Source organism: Schistocerca serialis, chromosome 3, assembly GCF_023864345.2.
Source record: "Schistocerca serialis cubense isolate TAMUIC-IGC-003099 chromosome 3, iqSchSeri2.2, whole genome shotgun sequence".
NCBI classification, from domain to species: Eukaryota; Metazoa; Arthropoda; class Insecta; order Orthoptera; family Acrididae; genus Schistocerca; species Schistocerca serialis.
In genome coordinates, this window is record NC_064640.1 from 927,917,164 (window position 1) to 927,944,217 (window position 27,054).

Consider the following 27,054-nt stretch of genomic DNA (forward strand, 5'->3'; position numbering starts at 1 on the left):
TGGAACAACTATTCTGGACTGGTTGTTAGGGATAAATCCCTTTGGCAGCCATTTTGGGTCTTAAATTACAGTAATTGGATAATATAGTGACAAGATGTAGAAGTGTGTACCTAAAAGTGACGGGTAGTAAAAATTAGATTTGTCATCATTGACAAATCAGTTAACCATGTGGGGTGTGTTGATACTCCAACCAATGGGACAGTACCACGACGGAAATTTATTTCCTTCCGCTTACATTTAACCCAATTGGGATAGAGAAGTGGTGGAGGGGTGTGACTTTGACTGGGCGAGATCTGTCAGCAATGCAAACTATGCTAAAACGTACCCAGCTCCATCACTCAACATTGGAAGAGAATAAATGTTCGCTAACTTTTTGCCACGAATCTGCCAAAGAACCCTCCATCTGCGGTGCCTGATAAGATGTTGGCACCAAATTTAAATGTTAATTTGGTTGTAGCCGAAGGAGAGGGGAGATAGTATATAGTATCCAATGAACATCTGTCTTCATTTCATTAGTATACCAATTACTCATATTGTGTGGGCACCCCTTCGTTCACGTTATGTTTTTGGTAAAGACTTCAGGCTGTCTAAACGACGTGGGTGATTCAGACGTCAGAATAAAGGCATGTATTTGTAACAAAATTTTTAATACTATTTAACATTAAAAGCGCCCAATTACTCGACATACAACACATACTTCTTTACATCATTGTTGGACAAAGATTCAGGGTTTCGGATGGATTCATTAGTAAGTAACCAATTTTAATATCAAAAGTGCTATATACAGAAATGGAAATGCAAAGACTTGACAAAAGCAGATACATGTATCAACTGATTCAGTAAATTATATACTGAATAGTTATGTTTTTGCCACTGCCAACAAGTGATTCTGCTCTGAAAATTCCTAGTGTTTGAAGACCGATACGTTAAAAGCTAATTGGTCGTATGGTAGGGATGAATACCCAGTAATTAGCTGTGCAAACCGTCTGTTCTGCCACATTAACTTTCTGAGACTGCAACAGACGTTGCAAAAACACTTGTGGATGTCCCCTCTGTTGAAGTGTGCTATGGGGTAAGCATTTTCTCTGATCGTGTTGTGGGTATTATTGATGTGTATTCATAAAGAATTGTGTGTTGATTTAAAAAAAATTGTTGCAGATTCTCTTCAGTGGAAAACCAGTTTCCTGAAACAGCTATGGCAGGAGTGGAAACACAGCCACTGGATATAGAGAAAGAAAAAATCGAACAACCAGACTCAAAGAAACACTCCCAAAAGAAGAGAAATAAGTCGGGGCGAGAGAGCAGCAAAGATAAGAAAGAAGTCTCTGGCACGAAAGACGGTGGGAAAGTTCAAAAGAAAGGTGGCAGAGGGAGAAAAAGGACAGAAGGCAGAGAGGTAGCAGCTGTGGACAGAGTGAAGGCCAAAGCAGAGTGCCACGCTGGCAAGTCTAAGGGCAGGGTAGAAGGCAAGACGGCGGCACGAGTGGGAAAAGACCAAGGGCGGGTAAAGACCAAGGCGCTCAAGAAGAAACCCACCCAATGCTGCAGGACAGCAAAGGGCAGGCGGGCCGCCGCCTGTGGCAGGAAGAGCCGGACTCAGAGAGCCAGGAAGAGCTGCAGAGGTAATGCACAAAAATAACTCACTTCATCAGAGAGTGAAGACTGTAGATAACGGAACTCTGCTTCATGCAGCGTATTTTCACTGTGTAAAAAAAAAAAAAAACCAGTACATTCGGCTAGTCTGTAAGAGAAAAGGTAGTATAATGAAATTCAAATCTGGCGTATCTCTGGGAAGGGACAAGACAATGTTCATCGCCAGATGTGGACTTGGGGTTTGGTCTGGGGATGGGGGTGGGTCGTTCACTTTCTTCCCCCACCATCCCTCAAATACAGCTTGTCGCCATTTTGACATGCCTCAAATGCCTACTGTTTTCATAAAAATCATACATATTACGTTTAACATAATTGCTTAATTAAAATCGTCTAATATAGTAGTTTGTTTTTATTAATGCTTAGTACATCGCTTCAGCATAGCAGAAATTGCCATTCAAAAAGCATATTTCTGAAAATATGAGAAATTTCATATAAACAGCAGCAACAGAATTAGATATGATGTACACATTATTATAGAATTGCGCTCGAAATTGCCAATATTTCGCTAACCACTAAGGCAGGTCTGCAGACAGTGGTAATGCATGTGTAAATCATGTAATGTTGGTTTTCCTTTCCGTATACCAGTACCCAGTTTCCTGTAGTGCGGCAGTTCAGATTTTGGTCCCATGAGTAGTGTGGATTTAGTGTTGACAGCTGGTGTTCAGCCTGTGAATGTCTCTTTGCCTAGCTGAAATCTAAATAGTTAGGTCTCAGCCACTAAAGGAAGCAACTTAAAACTATCCTCCGTTCAATGTAGCTTGTAAAGGCTACATCACCTTGCCTTCTCGAAACTGTCTTCAACCTACTTTATTCTCCAACAGTCGTGAAACTGGGAAAACTGATACAAAGCATCAAAATATATAAAAGCTTATACTAAATAATCTTTTGGGTGTTACGACCACCTGGATACAGGCCTCTTCGCAATACATGTAACGGCTATACAGATAAGCAGTTAACAGGCTGTTCAGATTGTTAAAGGTGGTGGTATCATTACATTAGAAAGTGTTGATCCTGAATGTAAATGTTGCGTCATGAACATTAACAGTTAGAGGTGCGTGTGCACGAATGAGCCTGCCGCTTGGTTCTGAAGCTTTCATCAGTTTCTTTCGGCGGATGCTTGATTCGGTGAAAGCAAGTAGCATCACACGCTTAGGGTAGCGGAGTACGGGTGGCACGCACATTAGTTTCTTAGGTTAGAAAACCCGCCCCCCCCACTCCTAGTGATTAGAGGCGAATTTCCGGCCAAAACATGATACATTAGCCATAGTGTTGTCAGAGAAAGATCGTACTCGCAGATCGGATATAGAAAACAATACTGTGCACGTAAACTACAGGAGCATCCAAGGGAAGATCTCAGAATTAGTATCGCTTATCAAAGTTCAGAAAGTCTAGAAAGTTGAAACTGAAAGTGAATAGCAACGAAATTCTAAGATCAGATCAAAATGTTTTCGTAAGGATAGGTTAATAGCTTATGCTGGAGTATTTATTGCAGTGAAGGATTCGATATCTAGCGAGGTTATCATTGGTTCAGAATGTGAATTAGTCTGGTGACATAAAGCAGCAAGTCAGACAAATACGGCAATCGGATGCTTTTATAGACTGCATGGGCCAGGATTTGGAATGGTGGAGCGCTTAAGAGAGAATGTCGTTATTAACTTTCCTCGCCATGCCATAGTAGAGAGAGAACAAACTCGAGAAGGTAATTTCATCTCCTAGCAACGAACAGACCTTAACTTCACGAATCAATTAACATAGAGGGCCGGGTTCGATTCCCGGCTCGGTCGAAGATTTATCTCCGCTCAGGGAATGGGTGTTGTCCTAATCATTTCACCGCCATCGACGCGCAAGTCACCGAAGTGGCTTCAAATCGAGGCTTGCACCTGGCGCACGGTCTACCTGACGGGAGGCCCTAGTCTCACGACATTTACGTTTTTACTGTAGCGATTTGTTTACATATTATCTTTTGATAGTGAGCGGAGCTGTGGAAGTTATAAAATGGAATGCCAAGTGAAGTAGTCGGTATATTTCAGTCTAACTTCTGTTAGTTCAATAGAGGGATAACAGCAGCGGAGGCAGCGAGAAACATATGTGCCAGGTAAGGGGATAATGCTATTGGACAGAGCACACGCCAAGAAAATAGCGTTCTCGGCTTTACGAGAATCGTTTTGACATCAGATCCACTCGCCAAGATCTTTAGACTGCCCCACATATCAGAAGAAGGTACAATAATTGAAAATCTTGGACCGTCTGTCTTATTCTGAGGCCAGGAAGAAATATGACCGCCTCCATCCTGTGATGTTGACAACGTAGTTTGCTTCAGTAGTGTCCACTCCGTCCGCAGTATCCTCACCCCTATCCTGTCCCCCCTCAACCTCCTCACCCCATCCCCCCCTACGGGTCCGGGGTAAGAATAGGGCTGAGGTATTCCTGCCTGTCGTAAGAGGCGACTAAAAGGAGTTTCAACCGTTTCGGCCTTCCATGTGATGGTACCCCTTGGGGTTTGACCTCCATTTTTCAAAATTCTACAGAAGTACAAGCCTTTTGGGGAAGGACGCCTTACGTGGTGTACCACTGGTCCTCAGTGCACTAAGACCTTGGCACTCAGCATTGTACCGGCGTTGTAACCATAACCTATTCCTCAAATTGGGCCTAAACGCCTGATGGGTTGTACAAGTTACGCCCAAGTGCGTCCCCATCTGCACCTACGATTATGATGGACTTTCCATGGCACCAGAAATCCAGCACGGTAGCCAGCCCATTGTGGTGGGGTCCTCATGTACCCTCTAGGTTGTAGCCCCCTGACAACACAGGGATTGTACTGCCGATACCTGAGCTGCAGCCTCCCTATGTCGGCCAAGGAGTAGATTCCCGTCTCCGTGGGGCATCAGGACTCCCGGCAACGGTCATGCTGCCAGGTGGCCCTTGCTGAGGCTGGGTGGCGCCCGTGGGGATAGCCCCTGGTCGGAGTGGGTGGTATCGGGGCGGATGTATCGCAGATGAAACGTCAACACATATCAGGTCGCTCTGCGGCAAAGTCTTTCAAAAGGAAAGGTACTGTTTCTAGTTGTGGTTCTCCTGCCCTTTCCCCCTTGGCCACTCCCTGGGAGGAGGGACAGGCCCACTGGCTTGGGGCGAAGTACTTCCCCCGCTATTTGGTCTGTTCTCGAACCGATTGGGGGACGTTCGCCACCTCCAAGACCATGTTCTTTGTTGAGCACATTGAGGACATTTTCAGGGAAATCGAGGCTCTCAGTAAGATGTGTTCGGGGTCCGTTCTTATAAAGACCGCTTCCGCCACACAGTCGGCGGCGCTCCAGGCGTGCGACCGCCTAGTGGACATCCCAGTGTCCATTGTCCCGCATCTGGCACTAAATAGGACGCAGGGGGTTATTTTTCATTGGGATCTCCTGCTGCAATCTGATGAGGAGCTCAGGGCCAACCTGAAGCGCCGAGGCGTGCATTCCGTCCGGCGAGTCCAGCGCGGCCCCAAAGACCGTCGCATCGACACCGGGGCCTTTATCCTCGCCTTCAAGGGGTATGTTCTCCTGGAGAAGGTAAAGGTGATGTGCTACACGTGCGACCTTACGTCCCGCCTCCTATGCGCTGTTTTCGGTGTTTGCGCTTTGGGCACATGTCGTCACGGTGTGAGGCTGAGCCCCTTTGTGGCGATTGTGGACGTCCTCTTCGTGAAGAACATACATGCACCCCACCACCTCGGTGCGTTAATTGTCCTGGCATCCACTCGCCTAGATCCTCAGACTGCCCCGCATATCAGAAGGAGAAGAAGATACAAGAACTCAAAACTTTGGATCAGCTCTCTTATTCTGAGGCCAGGAAGAAGTATGACCACCTCCATCCCGTGCCGTTGACCACTTCGTTTGCCTCAGTTGTGTCCACTCCTTCCGCGGTATCGTCACCCCTATCCTGTCCGCCCTCCGCCTCCTCCCCCCATCCGGGGTCTCAGCCTCCGCCTCCCAAATCCCTTCCTTCCAAATCCTCCTCCCCCCGTGGCCCCCACCCCCTTTGCCCCAGGGGCCACCCTTCCTCCTCCTCCTCCTCCTCCTCCTCCTCCTCCTCCTCCTCCTCCTCCTCCTCCTCCTCCTCCTCCTCCTCCTCCTCCTCCTCCTCCCCCCCCCCCCCGCCGGCTGAGAAGCGATCCTCTTCTCAGGCGTCAATCGGGGAAACGTTCCGGAACCCAGCTTCCGAGGTCTGGCATTCCAAAACGGACCCCGCACTTGAGGACCTTCTTCGGGTCCAGCCCACCGTCCCTGTGCCTCCTCGGACTTCCAAGAAGGCCTCCAAGAAGTAGTCTCTAACCCCCTCTCCACCCCGGTGCGTTTCGTCTGACGCTCCATCCGTGAGTCGCTGCTCCCGGCCGTCCTCAGTTTTGCTGGGATGCTCTGCTGCCAGGCGCTCAGCTGGCCTCTGGTCGGCAAATGATGCTGCCCCTCCTACACAACTAGGGACAGCGGCCGCAGCTGGTGACGACTTCATGGAACAGGATCCGCCTCACGCCGGTTGTAGCGTTGTTCCCTCGAAACCTGGCCCTCCGCAGCCGTCAAGGTGACCAGCTCTTCCCCCGTCTCGTTCCCCCTCCTTCTTGACTAGCGATGGCCTTGTTACATTGGAACATCAGAGGTATTCGATCTAATCGGGAGAAATTACAACTGCTCCTCCGCCTGCACTGTCCACTCGTCCTTGGTCTCCAGGAAACCAAGTTGCGCCTGACTGACCGTATTTCCTTTACCCACTATACCTCATGGTGGGGTCATGTTGCTCGTTCGGGACGATGTCTATTACCATCCCATCCCATTGACCACTCCACTCCAAGCAATAGCTGTCCGTATTACTCTTTCTGCTTTTACTTTTTCAGTTTGTACCATCTACACTCCATCGTCATCTGCTGTTAGTCGGGCTGACATGATGCACCTGATCGTTCAGCTTCCCCCGCCGTTCTTATTGTTTGGCGACTTCAATGCCCATCATCCCCTTTGGGGCTCTCCTGCATCCTGTCAAAGGGGCTCACTCTTGGCGGATGTCTTCAACCATTTCAATCTTGTCTGCCTCAATACTGGCGCCCCGACTTTCCTCTCGGACTCCTCATACTTACTCCCACTTGGACCTCTCGATCTGTTCTACTACTCTTGCCCGTCGGTTCGAGTGGTATGTCCTTTCTGACACCTATTCGAGCGACCACTTCCCCTGTGTCGTTCGTCTCCTGCACCACACCGCATCCCCACGTCCTTCGAGCTGGAACATACCGAAAGCTGACTGGGGACTTTACTCCTCCCTGGCGACCTTTCCGTACCACGATTTTCTAAGTTGTGACTGTCAGGTCACATACCTCACGGCTGTTATCATGAATGCTGCCGAACATTCCATTCCTCGTACTACCTCTTCTTCACGTCACGTTTCCGTCCCCTGGTAGAACGAGGCTTGTAGAGACGCTATCCGTGCTCGACGACGTGCTTTACGCACCTTTCGCCGCCATCCTACATTCGCGAATTGTATTGGATACAAACGACTCTGAGTGCAATGCCGTAGAGTCATCAAAGACAGCAAAAAAGCTTGTTGGGCCTCTTTCACCAGCACCTTAAACAGTTTTACTCCCTCTTCTGTCGTATGGAGTGGCCTGCACTGGCTGTCAGGCATTAAGGCCCACTCCTCGGTACCTGGCCTGACCTCAGGTAATGAGGTCCTTGTTGATCCTGTGGCTGTCTCCAACGCCTTCGGCCGGTTTTTCGCGGAGGTTTCAAGCTCCGCCCATTACCACCCTGCCTTCCTTCCCAGGAAAGAGGCAGAAGAGGCTCGGCGACCTTCCTTCCACTCGGTGAATCTGGAAACTTATAATGCCCCCTTTACTATGCGGGAACTCGAACGTGCGCTTGCACTGTCCCGGTCCTCTGCTCCGGGGCCAGATGCCATTCACTTTCAGATGCTGGCACACCTTTCTCCAGCAGGCAAAAGCTTCCTTCTTCGTACCTACAATCGCGCCTGGACCGAGGGTCAGGTCCCCATGTGTTGGCATGACGCCGTCGGTTCCTATACCCAAACCCGGGAAGGATAGAAAACTTCCTTCTAGTTATCGCCCCATTTCTCTTACAAGCTGCGTCTGTAAGGTGATGGAGCGCATGGTTCATGCTCGGTTAGTTTGGATTCTTGAATCTCGACGGCTACTTACCAATGTCCAATGCGGGTTTCGTCGCCGCCGCTCCGCTGTTGACCACCTTGTGACCTTGTCGACATTCATCATGTACAACTTTTCGCGAAGGCGCCAAATGATAGCCATGTTCTTTGATTCGGAGAAGGCTTATGATACCTGTTGGAGAGGAGGTATCCTCCGCACTATGCACAGGTGGGGCCTACGCGGTCGCCTGCCCCTTTTTTTCGATTCCTTTTTAACGGATCGAAAGTTTAGGGTACGTGTGGGTTCCGTATTGTCCGACGTCTTCCTCCAGGATAACGGAGTGCCTCAGGGCTCCGTCTTGAGCGTAGCCCTTTTTGCCATTGCGATCAATCCAATTATGGATTGCATTCCACCTAATTTCTCAGGCTCTCTCTTTGTCGATGACTTCGCGATCAACTGCAGTGCCCAGAGATCGTGCCTCCTGGAACGCTGCCTTCAGCGTTGTCTAGACAGCCTATACTCATGGACCCCCCTGCGGGTCCGGGGATTAGAATAGGCCCGAGGTATTCCTGCCTGTCGTAAGAGGCGACTAAAAGGAGTCCCACCCCCTCAAGGGGGTCGTTAGCGCCTGCGTCCGGAGACGGATGGTTCCACGACCTCTATTTGCTGTAATTTTGCTTTTTCACTTCTCGTTTCTTCCTTCCTTTGGTTGGTTCCTTTCTTTGCTCTTTTCCACCTCACTGTCTTCCTTACTCTTTCCTTGCCTTCTTCTCCTTGCCTTCTTCTCCTTGCCTTCTTCTCCTTGCCTTCTTCTCCTTGCCTTCTTCTCCTTGCCTTCTTCTCCTTGCCTTCTTCTCCTTGCCTTCTTCTCCTTGCCTTCTTCTCCTTGCCTTCTTCTCCTTGCCTTCTTCTCCTTGCCTTCTTCTCCTTGCCTTCTTCTCCTTGCCTTCTTCTCCTTGCCTTCTTCTCCTTGCCTTCTTCTCCTTGCCTTCTTCTCCTTGCCTTCTTCTCCTTGCCTTCTTCTCCTTGCCTTCTTCTCCTTGCCTTCTTCTCCTTGCCTTCTTCTCCTTGCCTTCTTCTCCTTGCCTTCTTCTCCTTGCCTTCTTCTCCTTGCCTTCTTCTCCTTGCCTTCTTCTCCTTGCCTTCTTCTCCTTGCCTTCTTCTCCTTGCCTTCTTCTCCTTGCCTTCTTCTCCTTGCCTTCTTCTCCTTGCCTTCTTCTCCTTGCCTTCTTCTCCTTGCCTTCTTCTCCTTGCCTTCTTCTCCTTGCCTTCTTCTCCTTGCCTTCTTCTCCTTGCCTTCTTCTCCTTGCCTTCTTCTCCTTGCCTTCTTCTCCTTGCCTTCTTCTCCTTGCCTTCTTCTCCTTGCCTTCTTCTCCTTGCCTTCTTCTCCTTGCCTTCTTCTCCTTGCCTTCTTCTCCTTGCCTTCTTCTCCTTGCCTTCTTCTCCTTGCCTTCTTCTCCTTGCCTTCTTCTCCTTGCCTTCTTCTCCTTGCCTTCTTCTCCTTGCCTTCTTCTCCTTGCCTTCTTCTCCTTGCCTTCTTCTCCTTGCCTTCTTCTCCTTGCCTTCTTCTCCTTGCCTTCTTCTCCTTGCCTTCTTCTCCTTGCCTTCTTCTCCTTGCCTTCTTCTCCTTGCCTTCTTCTCCTTGCCTTCTTCTCCTTGCCTTCTTCTCCTTGCCTTCTTCTCCTTGCCTTCTTCTCCTTGCCTTCTTCTCCTTGCCTTCTTCTCCTTGCCTTCTTCTCCTTGCCTTCTTCTCATTGCCTTCTCATTGCCTTCTTCTCCTTGCCTTCTCTGGTCTCCGCCTCAGCGTCTGAGACAGTTTGTCCTCTCTCCCTCTCTCTCCTCCTCCTCTTCTTCCTTCCTCCCTGTGCGTGCCTGAAGGCCGACCACGCGTTCGCATGCGTAGCCGGTGACGGGGTAACGCGTAATTCCCCGCCCTGGGTAGACATGTAAGGCACGCGCGTACCCCCTGGTAAAGGCCAGGCCCGGGGAGGGGTGATTGCCTGAGCTGATACCTTCTGACCATGCCGATTGGTCCCTCCGTCTGGTTCTCGGGAGGTGTGACCTGAGGTGTAAACATTCACCTAAGGCGGGAGTGCCCTCTGAGAGGGTCCCCACAAGGAACGAGCGCGCCATCGGAGACGCTGGCAATCATGGGGATTCCTCCGCAATGGATTTCACTCCATCTGTCTCGACTTCTGCCCAAAAACGGAAACCTGACCAGCCATCAGTGACAAAATTACTACCGCCTGCCCCACAGTTCCTCGTCGTTTCTAGATCTGAGGACGGAAAGGATTTTTCCTCTGTCTCCGCTTCTGTTGCCTGCTTCGACAATTGGATTTTGCCCTCCCTACCACCTTCAGAGAGGGTGAGAGCCCGACACCACCTTGGCTCCAGGCTCCGGTTCCTATTTATCTCGACCTCAGCACACTCCCGAAGGAGGGTACTCCGGCTGCAGTGTGTTGCTCACGGTTTGTCGAACTTCGTGCTCGACTTGCCGGTCACACCTTTATTTACACCGATGGCTCCAAAACTGACAATGGTGTCGGCTGTGCCTTTGTCGTCGGGGCCGCCATCTTTAAATACTGGCTCCTCGACCAATGTTCCAGCTTTACGGCCGAACTTTTTGCTCTCCATCAGGCCGTTCAGTATGCCCGCCGCCACCGCCATTCATCATATGTACTCTGCTCCGACTCACTCAGGGCTCTTCAGAGCCTTGGAGCTCCCTATGCGGTCCATCCCTTGATTCAACGGATACAGCAGTCCCTCCATTCTTTCGCTGATACTGGTGGTTCTGTCAGCTTTCTGTGGGTTCCCGGACATGTAGGAGTGCCTGGGAATGAGGCTGCGGATGCTGCAGCCAAGGCTGCAGTCCTCCTGCCTCGGCCAGCCTCCCATTGTGTCTCGTCATCTGACGTTCGTGGGTATGTATGTAAGAGGCTTGTGTCGTTGTGGTGGGATGCTTGGTCATCCCTCCAAGGAAACAAGCTCCAGGCAGTAAAACCGCTCCCAACTGCTTGGACAACATCCTCCCGACCATCTCGGCGCGAGGAGGTCATTCTGACCAGGTTGCGGATTGGGCATTGCCGGTTTAGCCACCGCTACCTGCTCTCCGGTGACCCAGCCCCGCAGTGCCCTTGTGGTCAGGCATTAACAGTGCGCCATGTTTTAGTGTCGTGTCCCCGTTTTAGTCAATTACGTGTTATCCTGTCCCTGCCATCTACTTTACCGGATGTTTTAGCTGATGACGCTCGAGCAGCTGCTCGTATTCTGCGTTTTATAACTTTAACTGGCTTGTCCAAAGACATTTAACCTTTTTACTTATTTTCTCTGCATCTTTGTCAGGTCCTTCTGATGTCCCCCCATCCCCTTGAGTTTTAGCAGATTCCATGTGCTCTAACACTAGTGACTGGGCGCTAATGACCTCAGCAGTTGAGCGCCCTTAAACCCTACAAAAAAAAAATTACTAGTTCTATGGGTAAGACTCTCGAACGCATGGCCAACCACTTCCCCGTCTGGTTGCTCTAATAGAGGTTACCTGAGCCGCTCCCAGTGTGGTTTCAGGTACCATTCCACTCTTGACAACTTAATTCTACTGGAGACGGCGGTAAGAGTTCTTCTTACGCCGAAACCATTTAGTTTGTTTTTTGACCTCGAAAAAGCATATGACATTACTTGGATGTAAAACATCCTTGGCCAGCTTCATGAATGGGAACTTTGTGGACGCCTGCTGCTTATGATCAAATCCTTTCTCGGGGACAGGAGTTTTCGTTATCGCATTGGCGATGCCATATGACTGCTATATTCAGGAGAATGGGGTGCCCTTGGGCAGTGTCAGTCTTAAATTGTTTGCCATCGCTATCAATGGCATTTCCTCTGCAGTCAGGAGCCCTATCAAATGCTCTGTTTGTGGATGACTTCGCAAACTTCTATTCTTCCTCTGATACGACGACGACGACGACGACGACGACGACGACGACGACGACGACGACGCAGCTACAACTGACCATTAGGAGGCTGGAAACCTTTGCCCAGACAACTGGTTTTCGGTTCTCACCTGAGAAGACAGTGTGTGCCAATTTTAATCGTGCTCGTGGGAGTTTTAACCAACCAGAGCTTACAATGGGGGACCGTATTTTACTTTTCAAGACAGTGCGCTTTTTGGGTTTATTATTTGACTCGAAATTAACATGTCTCCCACACCTGAAAGACGTACGAACAAAGGGGTTCCGATTGTTGAACATTTTGAAATGCCTTGGCGGAAAAACATGGGGACCTGACAGTTCCCGCCTTCTACGTTTTTATAGGGCATTTGTTCGATCATGCTTAGACTATGGTAACGTAGTCTATGGATTGGCCCATCCTTGCTACTTCCGGATGTTGAATGCTCTCCATCATGCGGGCATTCGGATATCGACTGGAGCCTTTCGGACCAGCCCAGTTCAGAGTCTGTGTGCAGAGGTTGGTGAAGCACCACTCTGGATTCGGCGACGTATACTTTTGGCTCGACAGGCGCTGAAAATCTCAGTCACCCCAGTCGTTGGCATTTAGTTCAGTGATCCAACCCGTCTTCGAACGACTATTCAGGAATCGGCCCCCAAACAACCCAGCCATTTGGTATATGTGCTCGGCCTGCCTCAAGGATCTGGATCTCTCGGACGTGAAAATACACACCCAGGGATGATATGCACTGCCGCCTTGATGTCTTCCGAAGCCCAAAGTGCTTTTCAGCTTGACGCAGTAACCGAAAAATTGTACTCCAGATACGGTTTTTACAAATTTGTTTTCGTCTGTTTTAAGTATGTACCATAGTTTTATCGTTACTTATACAGATGGATCCCAGCAGGGGAATGCTCTCGGTTCTGTGGTTTTCCCTGATACGGTTTCTAAAGTGCGTCTTCCAGAACAATTTACAAATTATGATGCGGAGTTATATGGCATTACAATGGCACTGGAGAGGGTTCACAGGCATCACCGTACGAGTTCTCTTGTCTGTTCAGACTCTTAGTGCACTGCAAGCGCTTCACCAAATGTACCCGCTGATTCAGCTCAACTAGGACTGCTTGCAGCGGCTCCAACGCCGTGGCAAGGTGATTTTTGCTGGGTACCTGGCCACGTTGGATACATGGGAACGACATGGCTGATAAAGCTGCCAAGGAAGCATGTTGGGATGGTGCTGTCCATCAATGTCCCATCCCGTTGCACTTCATTATCTCATTTTCTGACAGATGTATCATGCGTCAATGGGAGACTGACTGGTTTCAGGTGTCGGACAACAAAGTGCGGTCACTCAAACCGACCACAAAAGCTTGGAGGACTTCGTGTCAGCCTCGCCGCTGGAAGGAGGTTTTGCTTACCAGACTGCACATCTAGGATAGCCCTTTCGCACATAGCTTCCTCCTCCAGGGGGAGGATCCACGTTTCTGTGAAGTTTGTGGCGTGCCGCTGTCAGTTCAGCATATTGTGGCTATATATGTCCTGTATACTGACCATAGGGCAGTCCTTGGTCTCGCTGGAGATCTGCCCACTGTCCTCGCAGATACAGATACCAGATACACGAAGAAATCTGTAGGAGGAATACGTACTGCACAACTCGCGTAAACTAATACCATCATCTCACAGAACATTAATGCGCTTCGTTTACAGCAGCACATTTAAATTTGTACATTATCTTCATTACTTTAACATAGAAAGCGGTATTGTGAATTTTTTGAATTTAAAGAAACTGTTTTTCTTTCCCAGCTTGCTTGGAGAAGTATTGAAAACCGTAAAATAGTCCCAGAATAGCGCACAGAAAAACAATCAGTAAAAAGTTCTTAACTCAAATTTTACTGTTGATAATTTTTTAGGTTCTTCGCACAGTGATAGCTGTTCAACTTGTTCAGAGGACAGTTGTTGGTCCGACAGCGACTGTGACTGTGACTGTTGCAGTGACAGCGAAAGCCATTCTGATAGCTGTAGCACTTGGAGTGACTATGACACTGGTACTGATGAAAGGTAAACTCATTTGGACCAAAGCACTTTATTGACGAAATAATTAAGCAGTATATGAAAGTTCTATGATAACGTTCTTAGCAGGAACTTATTTCGATATTAGATTTAAATGTTTTTTTATTCCTTCAGAATGTGCCTATTGTATCTAGTCGCTGCGGTTTATCATCTTAATTTAATCATAGTGATACGACGCAGAGACTGAAGAATTTACAAAATCCTAATTAGTTTTTCCATTTTGTGCTACGCAGTTCTTATGTATTGTATGAATGACAAAATTTCTCATTATCATGCAAAATAACATTGTTAGTGGTGGGTCTACTGAATTTGTCTATTTGTTTCTGACAGTGACACTTCATGCTCATGTTCAGACTGCTGCAGCGAACAGGACTGGACTCCTGAAAACAGCCCATTGAAGCCAAAGAAGATATGACTGTGACATGTGAAACAATAAAATTTAAAGCTTGGCTGCAATTTCTAAATTTTACAGCTGAAACCTCGTGTATGTTTTCTTGTATCAATGTGATCTAAATTTTAGTTACGTTTTAAATTTGTCTTGCACTGTGTACATTGATTATAAAATTTTAATATCTACAACAAAATTTAACTGTGCATGCTTTTAGAAATGTAAATTGGAAGTAATGTCCTGTAATTTTTCTGATGTAGTTAAGTTGATTTATACCCCCTTCCATGAATTAAGCTTTTTTAATGGAGGAACTATGTAAATGTTTTGTGTTTGAATTAAATTACTTCCGCAGATAATTTCACTTTCATAATTGAAGTAATGTTTCCTTATGCTTAACCTAGAAATATTGTAACTTAGTGTGCATGTATCAATGCCTCATAGATTTCATTTAAATAACAGGCAACATGACATTATCATGAAGTCAACATGTGAATGCGTCTGTATCCTAATTTCCTTGGCAGAATAAAATTGGTAACTGTGCAGTAGGCTAAATTGCTCAATGCCCTACACAGTTAAGATTAAACTGCAGCTACAGTAGTGCATGGATAATTTAAATGAGTTGTTTTCAACAAATGGGTGTCCCCTCATCCCGTGTGTTTGTACCATGGAACAGACACTGTCCAAATAAGAATCTAATTGCTTTTGGACTTCCAGTACTGGTGAGACATCTGTCTCGACCATCTTCATAAAAATATTATTTCTAATTAACATTATTCACCTAGCCCAGCAGATGGCTGAAGGATGCTGGTTCTTTGACAGCTTCCATTTCACTTCAGACTTCATTTGAGCTATTTATTTTATGCCGTTATTAATCAGTAAGTCCTTATGGAAGGGTAATAACGCATCTTAAGGCTTTAACTGTGAAACATTAAGCAGCAGATTTTTAAAAGTTAATTTTCTGGCTGAGAATAATTTGTCTGCTCTGAAGCTGGCTGTAAGTCTTACGGTCGGTGGCCTGCCACAAAAGGCAGAGGGACAGGCAGGTTTTTGGAGCGTCGTCTGTGCCTAGGGGCAAGCCACAAAATAGGTTCGCCTCTCGCTTGAACACTGGCGCCGCACTCCTCGGGCTGCGAGCATGTGAAAGTAGGCAATCATGTCAGGGGTGGTAGAGCTTTCGTGAGCCAGTGCAGCGCATTGCCCAGGGAGGAAATGGTGTGGCTGATGGCATTTGACGCCATGGCGACGTGGGCGCAACACCGACTCCCATGAAAAAGCGGCGCCAGACTGTTACGTTACGCATGCCAGCAAGACGTGTTTGCTCCTGAAGCAGGTGAAACACATTTGGATTGGCTGTCGGGTTTATGAGAAGTAACCATAGAGCTGCCAGCTCAGTGGCGGACCACCCACGATACTGATGGAGACGCAAGGCTGAGGAGCACATAGTGGAGTCGGGTGGAAGACGGGCGCGGAGCACAAAGGAATGCAGATACACATGCCTGGCCTGCGAGGGTAGCTGCTGGCATTGTGGACACACAAATTGTTTGCTGCAGCACCATTTCTGGCAGACGGCTGAGAGTTTTGGTACGAATACTTAAAGCTTTGCAGTTAGGGGAAAGTAGACTCTTAGTTCGCTGTCTGTGGAGAGCTTATTTACACAAGTTTTGAGACGAGATGACAACTATTGCTAAACCACTTTGTCAGTTCAGTCAAATTCTGAATGCTATTTAGTCAAACGTCGTTATCCATGGGAAGTAAGGGAATTCATTTGTTAACACAACTTCGGCCAGAGATTGTGACGTTAGTGCAGAGTTTCTCTACCATAGTCATTTCGATTACTAGTTTCTTATGCATTGTGATCTATTGGGTAATGCACTGTAGTTACCTATTATGTAAACCTTGATTTCAGTAATGTGAAACCTTGGGTTCATCGTCTTGAGACATCTTATTATATTTTTGCATTGATTGTCACTAATTTTGGGAGTGCACGGGTACTTGCTGGGAGGGGTCATCTCCAGTTAGCGTTAATCTTGCATGTAGATCTCGTTTCTGAAGGATGTTCTTTCCGTTGAAAAGGTAAATTCTGGGACAGGAAGTCGTAATACATATGCTCAGGCTACTATTACAACATCGCACCCTGGGCAATGGTGAGCAGTTGAAAAGATCGTACGTTGCAGTTTACTTAAAAGATATCTTGAGTGGGCTAGTCCATCTAAATTTTCTCCCCCGACCAGTGGAGATTGGACATCATCTTCGCTTTTCAGCACTTTGCGTATCAAATAATGTCTGAGATGACGACTGTGTGGCGAACCATCAGCATCCTATATTACCCTCCACTGTAAACAGTGGCGGCTGCTGTGTAAAAGCACAAGACCATGCGCACACCCTAACTTCCGAAACCTTGAGGATTTATTGGTTATTTTTCTTCGAATGCCGTTAAACGTAACATAGATGCTGCACTCTGAAAGTTACTGCACTTAAATGTACCGCGCTACTGCTCCTAGACTCCGTGAAAGTTGGCATCAGGGTAGAGAGATCACATTCTATTGTACGCGTTTTCAAGAGCTTTTGGACACGTGCAACTCGCTTGACGGAATTGCCTTACGGGCCAAATATATAGATTTAAACAACGTGCACTGTTCACGATGTGCACAGCTAGCCCTCACCACTGAACTAGACGTTCACATCAGTGTCAGCAGCGCACTGTGGCAGACTATCTCCGTTAGCTCGGCGTAAATCCTGCTACACGATAGCACACAGCTCAGATACGCTAATTCACTCGCAATACTAAAATTAGATATGTCAGTATAGGTGACAGTTGTAATTACAGTAAACATATTTTGTGGTTATCTGAATGAGTAATAGCATATTAAGTTCTGAATTTTGTCATACGCCAGTCTATTTGGGCCGCTGAGAATCATAAGGGCCTAAAACAAATAGTCGTCGATTGAGATTTAGCATTTATTCACGCTTCTCAAATCTGTTGCTCTTATGATGAGTCAGGTTTATCTGTGCTGTAGGCCTACTTCGTATAAATTACGATAAAGCTGTATCACCGGTTTCTGAGAAAGTCACTTAAATGTGGGATCGACAGAGTTGTGATTTAGGCTATAAAGGATCTTACCACCTCATTTGTATTACATTAGACTATGCCGGTAGACATTACTACTTGAGTTTCTCGTTTGGGTAGCTCCGTCGGTAGAGCATTTGCTACAAAAGGCAAAGGTCCCAACTTCGTGTCGCACACAGCTATAATCTGCCAGGAAGATTCGTATCAGTGCACAACCTGCTGCAGAGTGAAAATCTCATTCTGGGAACTGAAAAGTAAATTACCGGGAAAAGTTAGCCGCAAAGGAACTAGGGCCTCCGAAAACAGATAGTTTGAGAGTGACGAAATCAAATAAGCGTGACTACAAGCGGACATACAAGGAAGTGTACAGTTAGCGCAAGTTGTGTGGATGCATTGTAAGAATATCTGATTTTTCAGCCGGGGAGTAAATTTGTGAACTAATACGCCTGTCAGGGACTTTGTACAATTGGCCAAAAAATGGAAAGCACGGAAACTCCCACTTAAACAAAAATGTGAAACAGTTGGGAAACATTACTCATTACGTCGTTATTACCCTAAACTGTAATTAAAACAAATTCCACACACCATTTTCTTCTATCAGATAAGTGACGCATGGTAAGCGTAATGGTTATAAAGCAGATGCTATTAATTTCTCTCTCTCAAATTTATCTGAATGTAAAAAAGTTAGTGAACACCCAGAATGTATACTCACGAACCGCCATTGGTCGTAACCTAATCATGATTAGCTTTGTGATGTATGAATGTTGTGCTAACTGGGAGTTACTGCAGTCATAGCATCAGTATAGCTTTCTCAGTTTCTATTTTAGAAGGGTGGGAGCGTTGGTTTTCAAATCTGGCTCGGGGCTCACTCACATGTAACGGTTTTTCCCACTCAGACCAACACGTGAACGGCAGGATTTTTTTACTGAAATTTTGTTATAGCTTTGTTCGGTAAATTGGTGGGAAGCTGAGTAAAAGGCACAGGAATTACTGGTTTTCATCATAGTGGGAGAAGCGTTTGGGGCCAGGGTTCTTTATTTCTTTACTATTTTTCTCTTATTCTTCCTTTTATGATGATTGGCTGATAGCCAAATCCACTCAGGAAAATTGTCCTACATCAAACTGTCTAGAATGTTGTTGAAAATTTCTCAGGTTCCATAACTTGCAGTCTGATGTGGGAACACACGCTGCTGTAAATTGTGCTTACGATAAAACAATTTGGTTGGGATTTGTTAGTAGTCTCGTAATGTGGGTAGTTCGTGCTGTAACTGAATTCAGTTATCAAGGGAGTTACGTAGCTAATTATTCGTCAGTAAATTTTATCGGTTTTCAGCTTAGTTTTTGAACTAGTGTCTTGGTTTTCATTAATCAGCTGTTAGTGTTTGTCCACTGCTCTATGAATTTTCTTGAGCAGAATGGCCACAAGCCAGGACTGCCGGTAATTGCTTGAAGTTAGTAGGAATTACGATCTTACCTTACAGTATATTACTTCCTCTACTGTAGCGGATACTTCGGTTTTAATAGTTACAAGAGCAATTGTCTCCCATGTTTCTGATGGCAATAGCCTTCGCAGACAGAATAATACCCACAGAATTTAAGAAACCAACTGCTGTAAGAGAACAGAACCGATATAAGGCGATATTTATTTCTTAAATGATTGCTACACGCTAGGGGAAAAACAACTCTTGTTAACGTTCTACAAGAAGTGAAAGGTGCTAATCTTTTTGCCTACATAGTTTTCCCAACTCCTTTCGTCCTCTGATAGACACATTGCTAGCTGCTTACTGGTAGCGCAATACCACCAACAAGGTAGACATGGTGAAAGGTATACCAAGTATTTGGAATAGCGCTAAGTCAGAATTAAGACTAATTAAAGAATGGATATCTTCTGCTGGCAGTAATCTCCGTCTCGAAATATTTTCACTTCATTAATCTTAAGTATATTGCATTCCTCGTGTTCAAAATACATCTTCAGTGAGTTCAAATTATGTAGGAACACTCCCTTCAAAATCGTAGCAATCAATACCATCTGGACACATGGTGGAAGTGGAAAACAATCTGTCACACCAGTTGGTGTTATTAGTAGGGTCATGATGGCTTGAGCGCCATTCTCATAGCAAACTGATATGCAAATTAATTCATCTCTAACGTACCCTTACACCCCCACCCCCAGATGACTTCATGTTTTCCTCAGCCAGCACCTGGGTCCCCTCTTCCCCAACCTACCCTACGGGCGGGTATTTCGAAATTTGGTGGTAATTTCCTCGTTCCAGGACTGTGCTGACTTCCCACCCCACCGCCCACTCTGAGAATTGACAGGAAATTAAAAATGCCAGTGCCCTTTTTAGGACTCAAACCCTAGTCGTTTTGGACGGAAAGCCCAAATGCACACCCTCCTCCCCCCCCTCCCCCCCAAACAAGTGGAAACTGCCCAGACGCAGGAGAGGAGGTTGGATTAGTGTACTTCATTTTGGTTGGGAAGCTGAAGCAAAGATCGGTCCTAATTACACAACTATATGCATAGTGCTATACAAAGTGTCCAACAACTGGTGTTACACTGCTGGGAAAAACTTTCGCAATACTACTTGAAACTAGTGGCAAATGCACTCTCTACTGCTCATCTGCAAGATGGCGGGAATAAAGGCTGGAGTGGGAGGTACTGTTTTTTTGGGTTAATATATTCAACTGATGAGATGTTAGAGTTGGACAAAGGAGTTTAATAAGTGTATTACCTGAAAACATACAGCTCAGGATTGTATCCATCGCTGTTTGACATTAGGGGTTGGTAAAGACGCCTGCTCGATAATCACCCTGAAGCCCAGGAAATCAAAGCTGCTACAAGTTACAACTAATGCAAAATGCCTCACTGCTCTAACTACACATTGAATTTTTCCTGGAAAAACAGCAGCACATGTACTGTGGAAAATTGTTGTCCCAAAAGATTGCAGAGGGGGCAGTAGTTGACTGTGCATTCTCCTCGATCGACGACCACAGCCAAAATAAGGGGCACTCCTCCCTCCCTCTCTCATCTAAAATCTAGCAGCACAGACCCCACCCTACCCCACTCACTGTGCCCTGGTAGGGCACAGGTGCCTAGGGTGACCCTAAATCACCCCTGCAAGAGCACACTGTTCGCAAGGGAAAAACAATTCACAACTGCTGCGTTTACGGCCACTGCATCTCCTATAAGTGATTATCTATTCAAAAGGAAAAAATAGTGATGATAAACATTGTCCTGTAACAAAAATAGGTGCAGTACATTTCCTTCATTTTACGTGCAAAATTCGGTATAGTTTTTTACCTTTGTCTCCGGGATAAAATTAACATCACAATTTTGACACATGCAAACAAATGCACCACCATCGATTATAGATGAAAAAAAATTTACAGGTCGGGCTATACACGCCCTACACATGTCAAAAGTGCATAAAACTGGGGGTAAAAAACTTCCACGATTTTGCTGCAAAAAAACTACCTACCACAGAATGTACTTGTTACTTCGAAACTATCAAAACAGAAAAAACGAGAATTTAGACCCTGAAGAACAATCTATGTTACGCAATTTCTTTCAGCAAATTGCATGACCTAAGAGCACATCTCGTGTTCAAATAAGTGTCATGCACGTGTGTATTACAAACATTTCAGATACGTGAAATAACATTAGAGAACAATCTTTCACGCCATTTAGTGTTGTTCTCCGATATGTCATTTCCAGGTTCCACAGTGAGCTACATTCAAGCTACTTCATAATTAGAGGCTATGAAGTACGAAATAACAAGACTTGCAGTAACACCTTGTTTTAAACACACAATGACGATAAGAAGTCATGATCACATGAGAACAGGTACAGCCAGTTTATATTAGCTTTATAAGCAAAATTGGTGTAGTTTTGAGAAAACTATCTGCATTCAAACTTCAACGAGTTACACTCCCCACTAGCAGTACAGTCTCCTATAGGATTTTACCGCATATTTCTTCTGATACATCTAAAAACAAATAGTGTGTATCGGTATTGAGTATATTACACATAAATGTTTTGCTCCAATGGAGCAGGTGACCAGGCCTGTGTTTACTTTTGAGTGTACTTTTGAGTGTACTTTTGTGTGTACTTTTGAGTGTACTTTTGAGTGTACTTTTGAGTGTACTTTTGAGTGTACTTTTGAGTGTACTTTTGAGTGTACTTTTGAGTGTACTTTTGAGTGTACTTTTGAGTGTACTTTTGAGTGTACTTTTGAGTGTACTTTTGAGTGTACTTTTGAGTGTACTTTTGAGTGTACTTTTGAGTGTACTTTTGAGTGTACTTTTGAGTGTACTTTTGAGTGTACTTTTGGGTGTACTGGAGGAAGACTATGTACAGTATGGATGGATTCTGTCTCGTTTTCTCATAAGCTGTTCAACAAATTTTTCGGCTGTAACACATCCAAGCAGTGTAAAATACAGCTTTGTGCACTGTCATACACTTCGTTTTTCTACCACGACTTAGAGATGTTAAGTGCTATACCGACACGAACACACATCAATCAATTGGCTCGCACAGAAAGCTGAACATTGCATGCTGCAAACCATGCAGCTCCTACAGCACCCAAGTTGGAAGAAATGAACTACAGAGACGATGTTACCCATTGACAAACATGTGGAAGACATTGCAACATAATGAAACTGCAAGAGAGTATGACATTGTAGAGCGTTTCCAACAGGTACCTGAAGGTAGATACTTACAGTTAATATCACTTTCCACATTTACAGGGTAGTGGATGTCTTCGTGTATCATTTCGAAGAGAATTGTTTCCTCATTTTGCCATCATGTACACGATTACTGTTCCGGTGTTGACCATAGTCAGAACTGCTGTTCACAAAAAGTGAGGTAGCAGAAATAGAGGTACTGTAATCTTATTGGTGAGAAAAACATGCGGGCAGCATTGAGGAATGCTTCCAAACTGTCTGAAGGTGACTACCTTTACGTTTAACTCCATACTCCGGTGACAAGTAGCAGATATACAGTGCTCAGCTAAGGCCCTCCCTATCTCAACCAAATGGTGTCAAACATTATGTGGTAATCAACATAATACCAGTGGCGAGTGGACGGAAGGGAAGGGAGAGACACTGTTGATATGGGATGATGTAGTGTAATATGCACTGCAGTCGATAGCGTGATCAATTTCAGCAATTCTACATGGGGCCCCAGCCTTTGCAGTGCTTTTTCCCATCTGTGCTGCATGTATATTCTCTTACTATTCTTTTTCCCCTCCTTTGGGAACATGTCTAGGATGTTATTGGGAATGTTCTGCATTGTCTGTCGCTGATGTAAGAACAGTCACACCTTTGTTTTCTGCTCCCTTTTCTTTTCTTCATTTCTCTTCTCCTCTCATTCCTCCGCTTCAGTGTTAGAGCTTCTTCTTCTTCTTCTTCCCTGTGTGAAGGCCGGCCCACGCGTCTGACGCATAACAGGTGACTGGGTAAGGTGTAACTCCCAGGCCTGGGTCAACAGGCTGAGTTCACACGTATCTCTCGTACAGGCCAGGCCTAGGGAGGGGTGATTGCCTGAGCTACAACATTCCCAAATTGCCGATTGGTCCAATGTTCGGGAGGTGTGACCTGAGGTGTTGACAATCGCCTAAGGTGGCTGCGCCCCCTTCTGAAGGGAGCCCCCATTTGGAAGGAGCGCGCCATCGGAGATGTTGGCAATCGTGGGGGATTTTCTAGCAATGAGTCAATCATATTCCCAATCAACGTGTACGAAACACAGACGTAATGAGGCTAATGAGTCGAAGACTCTTCCAGCTGCACCATGGTTCCTCGTAGTCTCACTTACCGAAGACAGTCAGTTCTTCACCACAGTAAATCCATTTTATTCATAAAGCTGTTGATGCAATTGCTGGCCCTGTGAAATACTGCTGTCGTTTACGGAATGGCACTTTAATTTTGGAGACGGCTTGTGATTCTCAAGCGCAACTACTTGCTGCCTCACATCTCCACGGCTACCCTGTTACTGTCGAGGCACATAGAACTTTGAATTATTGCCGTGGTGTAATTTACACCAGGCTGCTCGACGGTCTGAGGCCAAAATCCAGTCTTACCCCTCTGCTCAGGGTGTCATTGCTATCCATCGTGTAATGAAAAAGGTTGATTCCTCTTCAATCCCCACCCGCACTCTTTCTCTCACCTTTGATAGTGCCATTCATGATCAAAGCAGGCTATGAAATTATCACAGTCTGGCCGTACATTCTGAACCTGAGGTGCTGCTACCAGTGTCATCATTTCAGTAACACTAAAAAGTCTTGTCGAAACCCAGCCTAATGTGTAACCTGTGGTAGGGATGCACATGAGGGCGATTGTCCGGCTTCTCCTCACCACTGTATCAACTGCAATGGCAGAAATTCAGGAAAAGGAATAAGTGCCTTACCCAGTAGCTCACAACTTACTGGCTAGTTGCAAACCCTGTGTTCTCCCATCTGGCACCTATAATTGCGTTCTTGTTACCCCTCGCTCCATGAAGGATGTGGTGTCACCGCCAGACAACACACTTGCTAGGTGGTAGCCTTTAAATCGGCCTCGGTCCGTTAGTATACGTCGGACCCGCGTGTCGCCACTATCAGTGATTGCAGACCGAGCGCCGCCACACGGCAGGTCTAGAGAGACTTCCTAGCACTCGCCCCAGTTAGACAGCCGACTTTGTTAGCGATGGTTCACTGACAAATTACGCTCTCATTTGCCGAGACGATAGTTAGCATAGCCTTCAGCTACGTCATTTGCTACGACCTAGTAAAGCGCCATTACCAGTTACTATTGATGCTGTAAAACATGTACCGTCAAGAGCGATGTTCATCAATTATGAATTAAAGTTAAGTATTCCAGTAGTTACGTACGTTCTTTGCTACTATAAATTCCTTGTCCTGTTCCAGACCTCACTCCAGCCTGCGTGAGCTTAAACGCGTGCCTTTCGGCTTTCTGTCATAGTGGATTGGCTGTCTTGCCAGTCCACAACAAAGGACATGGTCACGAAGACATGCAACCTCAAATTGACCTCAGAGGTTGTGAAATCGCGCAGTGTCAACGTAGCATCGCCATCCCCCGTCCCACTGTGCAACAAACTGTCAAACTCTCGATTCAAGGGGAAAAGGCACCAGCTACACAACCAGTGGGCAGGAGAGGACAAAAGGAGCACTCCTATGAAGACTTACTCCGTCCCTCCAGCCAAACATTAGTCTTCCTCTAACCAGAAGTGCTCTAAGAAGTCCACCAAAGGCAAACAGTCTTCACCTTCGCCAACTCGAAGGTCCTGTTCGACGGAGACGCCATGTGTTGCCTTAGCCCTGCTGGCTTCTGTCTCGCCGTTGCGCATCACCAATAGTTTTGCAGTGTTGGACTCCACAGACCGACCGCACAAGCAAGCTGATGCTTCTGTGGACCCCATGGAGTAGGATCCTCCCGCTTCTGTGCCCTGTAGTAGCAACTCTACACCGGCTGTCACTCAGGAGCTGCCGAGTTGGCACCCCCTACATCCCCCCCTCCTCATGACTGTCCTCCAATGGGACGTTCACGGCCTTCGGTCCCACAAAGAGAATTTACGACTGCTTTTAGCACTGCAGCATCCCCTTGTACTCTGCCTTCAGGAAACGAAATTGCACCCTCACAACCACTTTGAGCTCTCACATTACTTAACGATTCGTTTTGCCCTTGCCCCTCGGGCTGGCAATCCATCTCATGGGGGCGTCAAGCTGCTCATGCGGGATGACATTCAAGTCAACCCATCTCCCTGACTACCTGTGTTCAAGGTGTTGCAGTTCGCCTTTTCCTTTCCCGCCTGACTTTCTCCCTTTGAACAATTTATGTACCTCCGTCATTTGCTGTTACCACGCAGACTTCCTTCAGCTTATTGGGCAGCTACCTCCCCCATTTTTGCTACTTGGTGACTTTCATCTACATCTACATACATCTACATTTATACTCCGCAGGCCACCCAACGGTGTGTGGCGGAGGGCACTTTACTTGCCACTGTCATTACCTCCCTATCCTGTTCCAGTCGCGTATGGTTCGCGGGAAGAACGACTGCCGGAAAGCCTCCGTGCGCGCTCGAACCTCTCTAATTATACATTCGTGATCTCCACGGGAGGTATAAGTAGGGGGAAGCAATATATTCGATACCTCATCCAGAAACGCACCCACTCGAAATCTGGATAGCAAGCTACACCGCGATGCACAGCGCCCCTCTTGCAGAGTCTGCCACTTGAGTTTGCTAAATATATCCGTAACGCTATCACGCTTACCAAGTAACCCTGTGACGAAACGCGCTGCTCTTCTTTGGATCTTCTCTATCTCCTCCGTCAACCCGACCTGGTACGGATCCCACACAGATTGGCAATACTCAAGTATAGGTCGAACGAGTGTTTTGTAAGCCACCACCTTTGTTGATGGACCACATTTTCTAAGGACTCTCCCAATGAATCTCAACCTGGTACCCGCCTTACCAACAATTAATTTTATATGATCATTCCACTTCGAATCGTTCCGCACGCATACTCCCAGATATTTTACAGAAGTAACTGCTACTAGTGTTTGTTCCGCTATCATATAATCATACAATAAAGGATCCTTCTTTCTATGTATTCGCAATACATTATGTTTGTCTATGTTAAGGGTCAGTTGCCACTCCCTGCACCAAGTGCCTATCCGCTGCAGATCTTCCTGCATTTCGCTGCAATTTTCTAATGCTGCAACTTCTTTGTATACTACAGCATCATCCGCGAAAAGCCGCATGGAACTTCCGACACTATCTACTAGGTCATTTACATATATTTTGAAAAGCAATGGTCCCATAACACTCCCCTGTGGCACGCCAGATGTCTGTAGACGTCTCTCCATTGAGAACAACATGCTGTGTTCTGTTTACTAAAAACTCTTCAATACAGCCACACAGCTGATCTGATATTCCGTAGGCTCTTATTTTGTTTGTCAGGCGACCGTGCGGAACTGCATCGAACGCCTTCCGGAAGTCAAGGAAAATGGCATCTACCTGGGAGCCTGTATCTAATATTTTCTGGGTCTCATGAACAAATAAAGCGAGTTGGGTCTCACACGATCGCTGTTTCCGGAATCGATGTTGATTCCTACAGAGTAGATTCTGGGTTTCCAAAAACATGATACTCGAGCAAAAAACATGTTCTAAAATTCTACAACAGATCGCCGTCAGAGCTATAGGTCTATAGTTTTGCGCATCTGCTCGACGACCCTTCTTGAAGACTGGGACTACCTGTGCTCTTTTCCAATCATTTGGAACCTTTCATTCCTCTAGAGACTTGCGGTACACGGCTGTTAGAAGGGGGGAAGTTCTTTCACGTACTCTGTGTAGAATCGAATTGGTATCCCGTCATGTCCAATGGACTTTCCTCTGTTGAGTGATTTCAGTTGCTTTTCTATACCTTGGACACTTATTTCGGTGTCAGCTATTTTTTCGTTTGTGCGAGGATTTAGAGAAGGAACTGCAGTGCGGTCTTCCTCTGTGAAACAGCTTTGGAAAAAGGTGTTTAGTATTTCAGCTTTTCGCGTGTCATCCTCTGTATCAATGCCATCATCATCCCGGAGTGTCTGGATATGCTGTTTCGAACCACTTACTAATATAACGTAAGACCAGAACTTCCTAGGATTTTTTGTCAAGTTGGTACATAGAATTTTACTTTCGAATTCACTGAACGCTTCACGCATAGCCCTCCTTACGCTAACTCTGACATCGTTTAGCTTCTGTTTGTCTGAGAGGTTTTGGCTGCGTTTAAACTTGCAGTGAAGCTCTTTGCTTTCGCAGTAGTTTCCTAACTT

General features: G+C 46.3%; 1 protein-coding gene across 1 annotated transcript; it reads right to left on the reverse strand.

Annotated features, from left to right (window-relative positions):
• Window positions 1-8,529: 8,529 nt before the first annotated feature.
• Window positions 8,530-19,333, reverse strand: LOC126471326 (uncharacterized). Its single transcript, XM_050099449.1, has 2 exons — window positions 19,268-19,333; window positions 8,530-9,513 (listed from the first exon to the last, which is right to left on the reverse strand). Exons 1-2 carry the CDS (start codon window positions 19,331-19,333, stop codon window positions 8,530-8,532), a joined length of 1,050 nt encoding a protein of 349 aa, XP_049955406.1.
• Window positions 19,334-27,054: the final 7,721 nt, after the last annotated feature.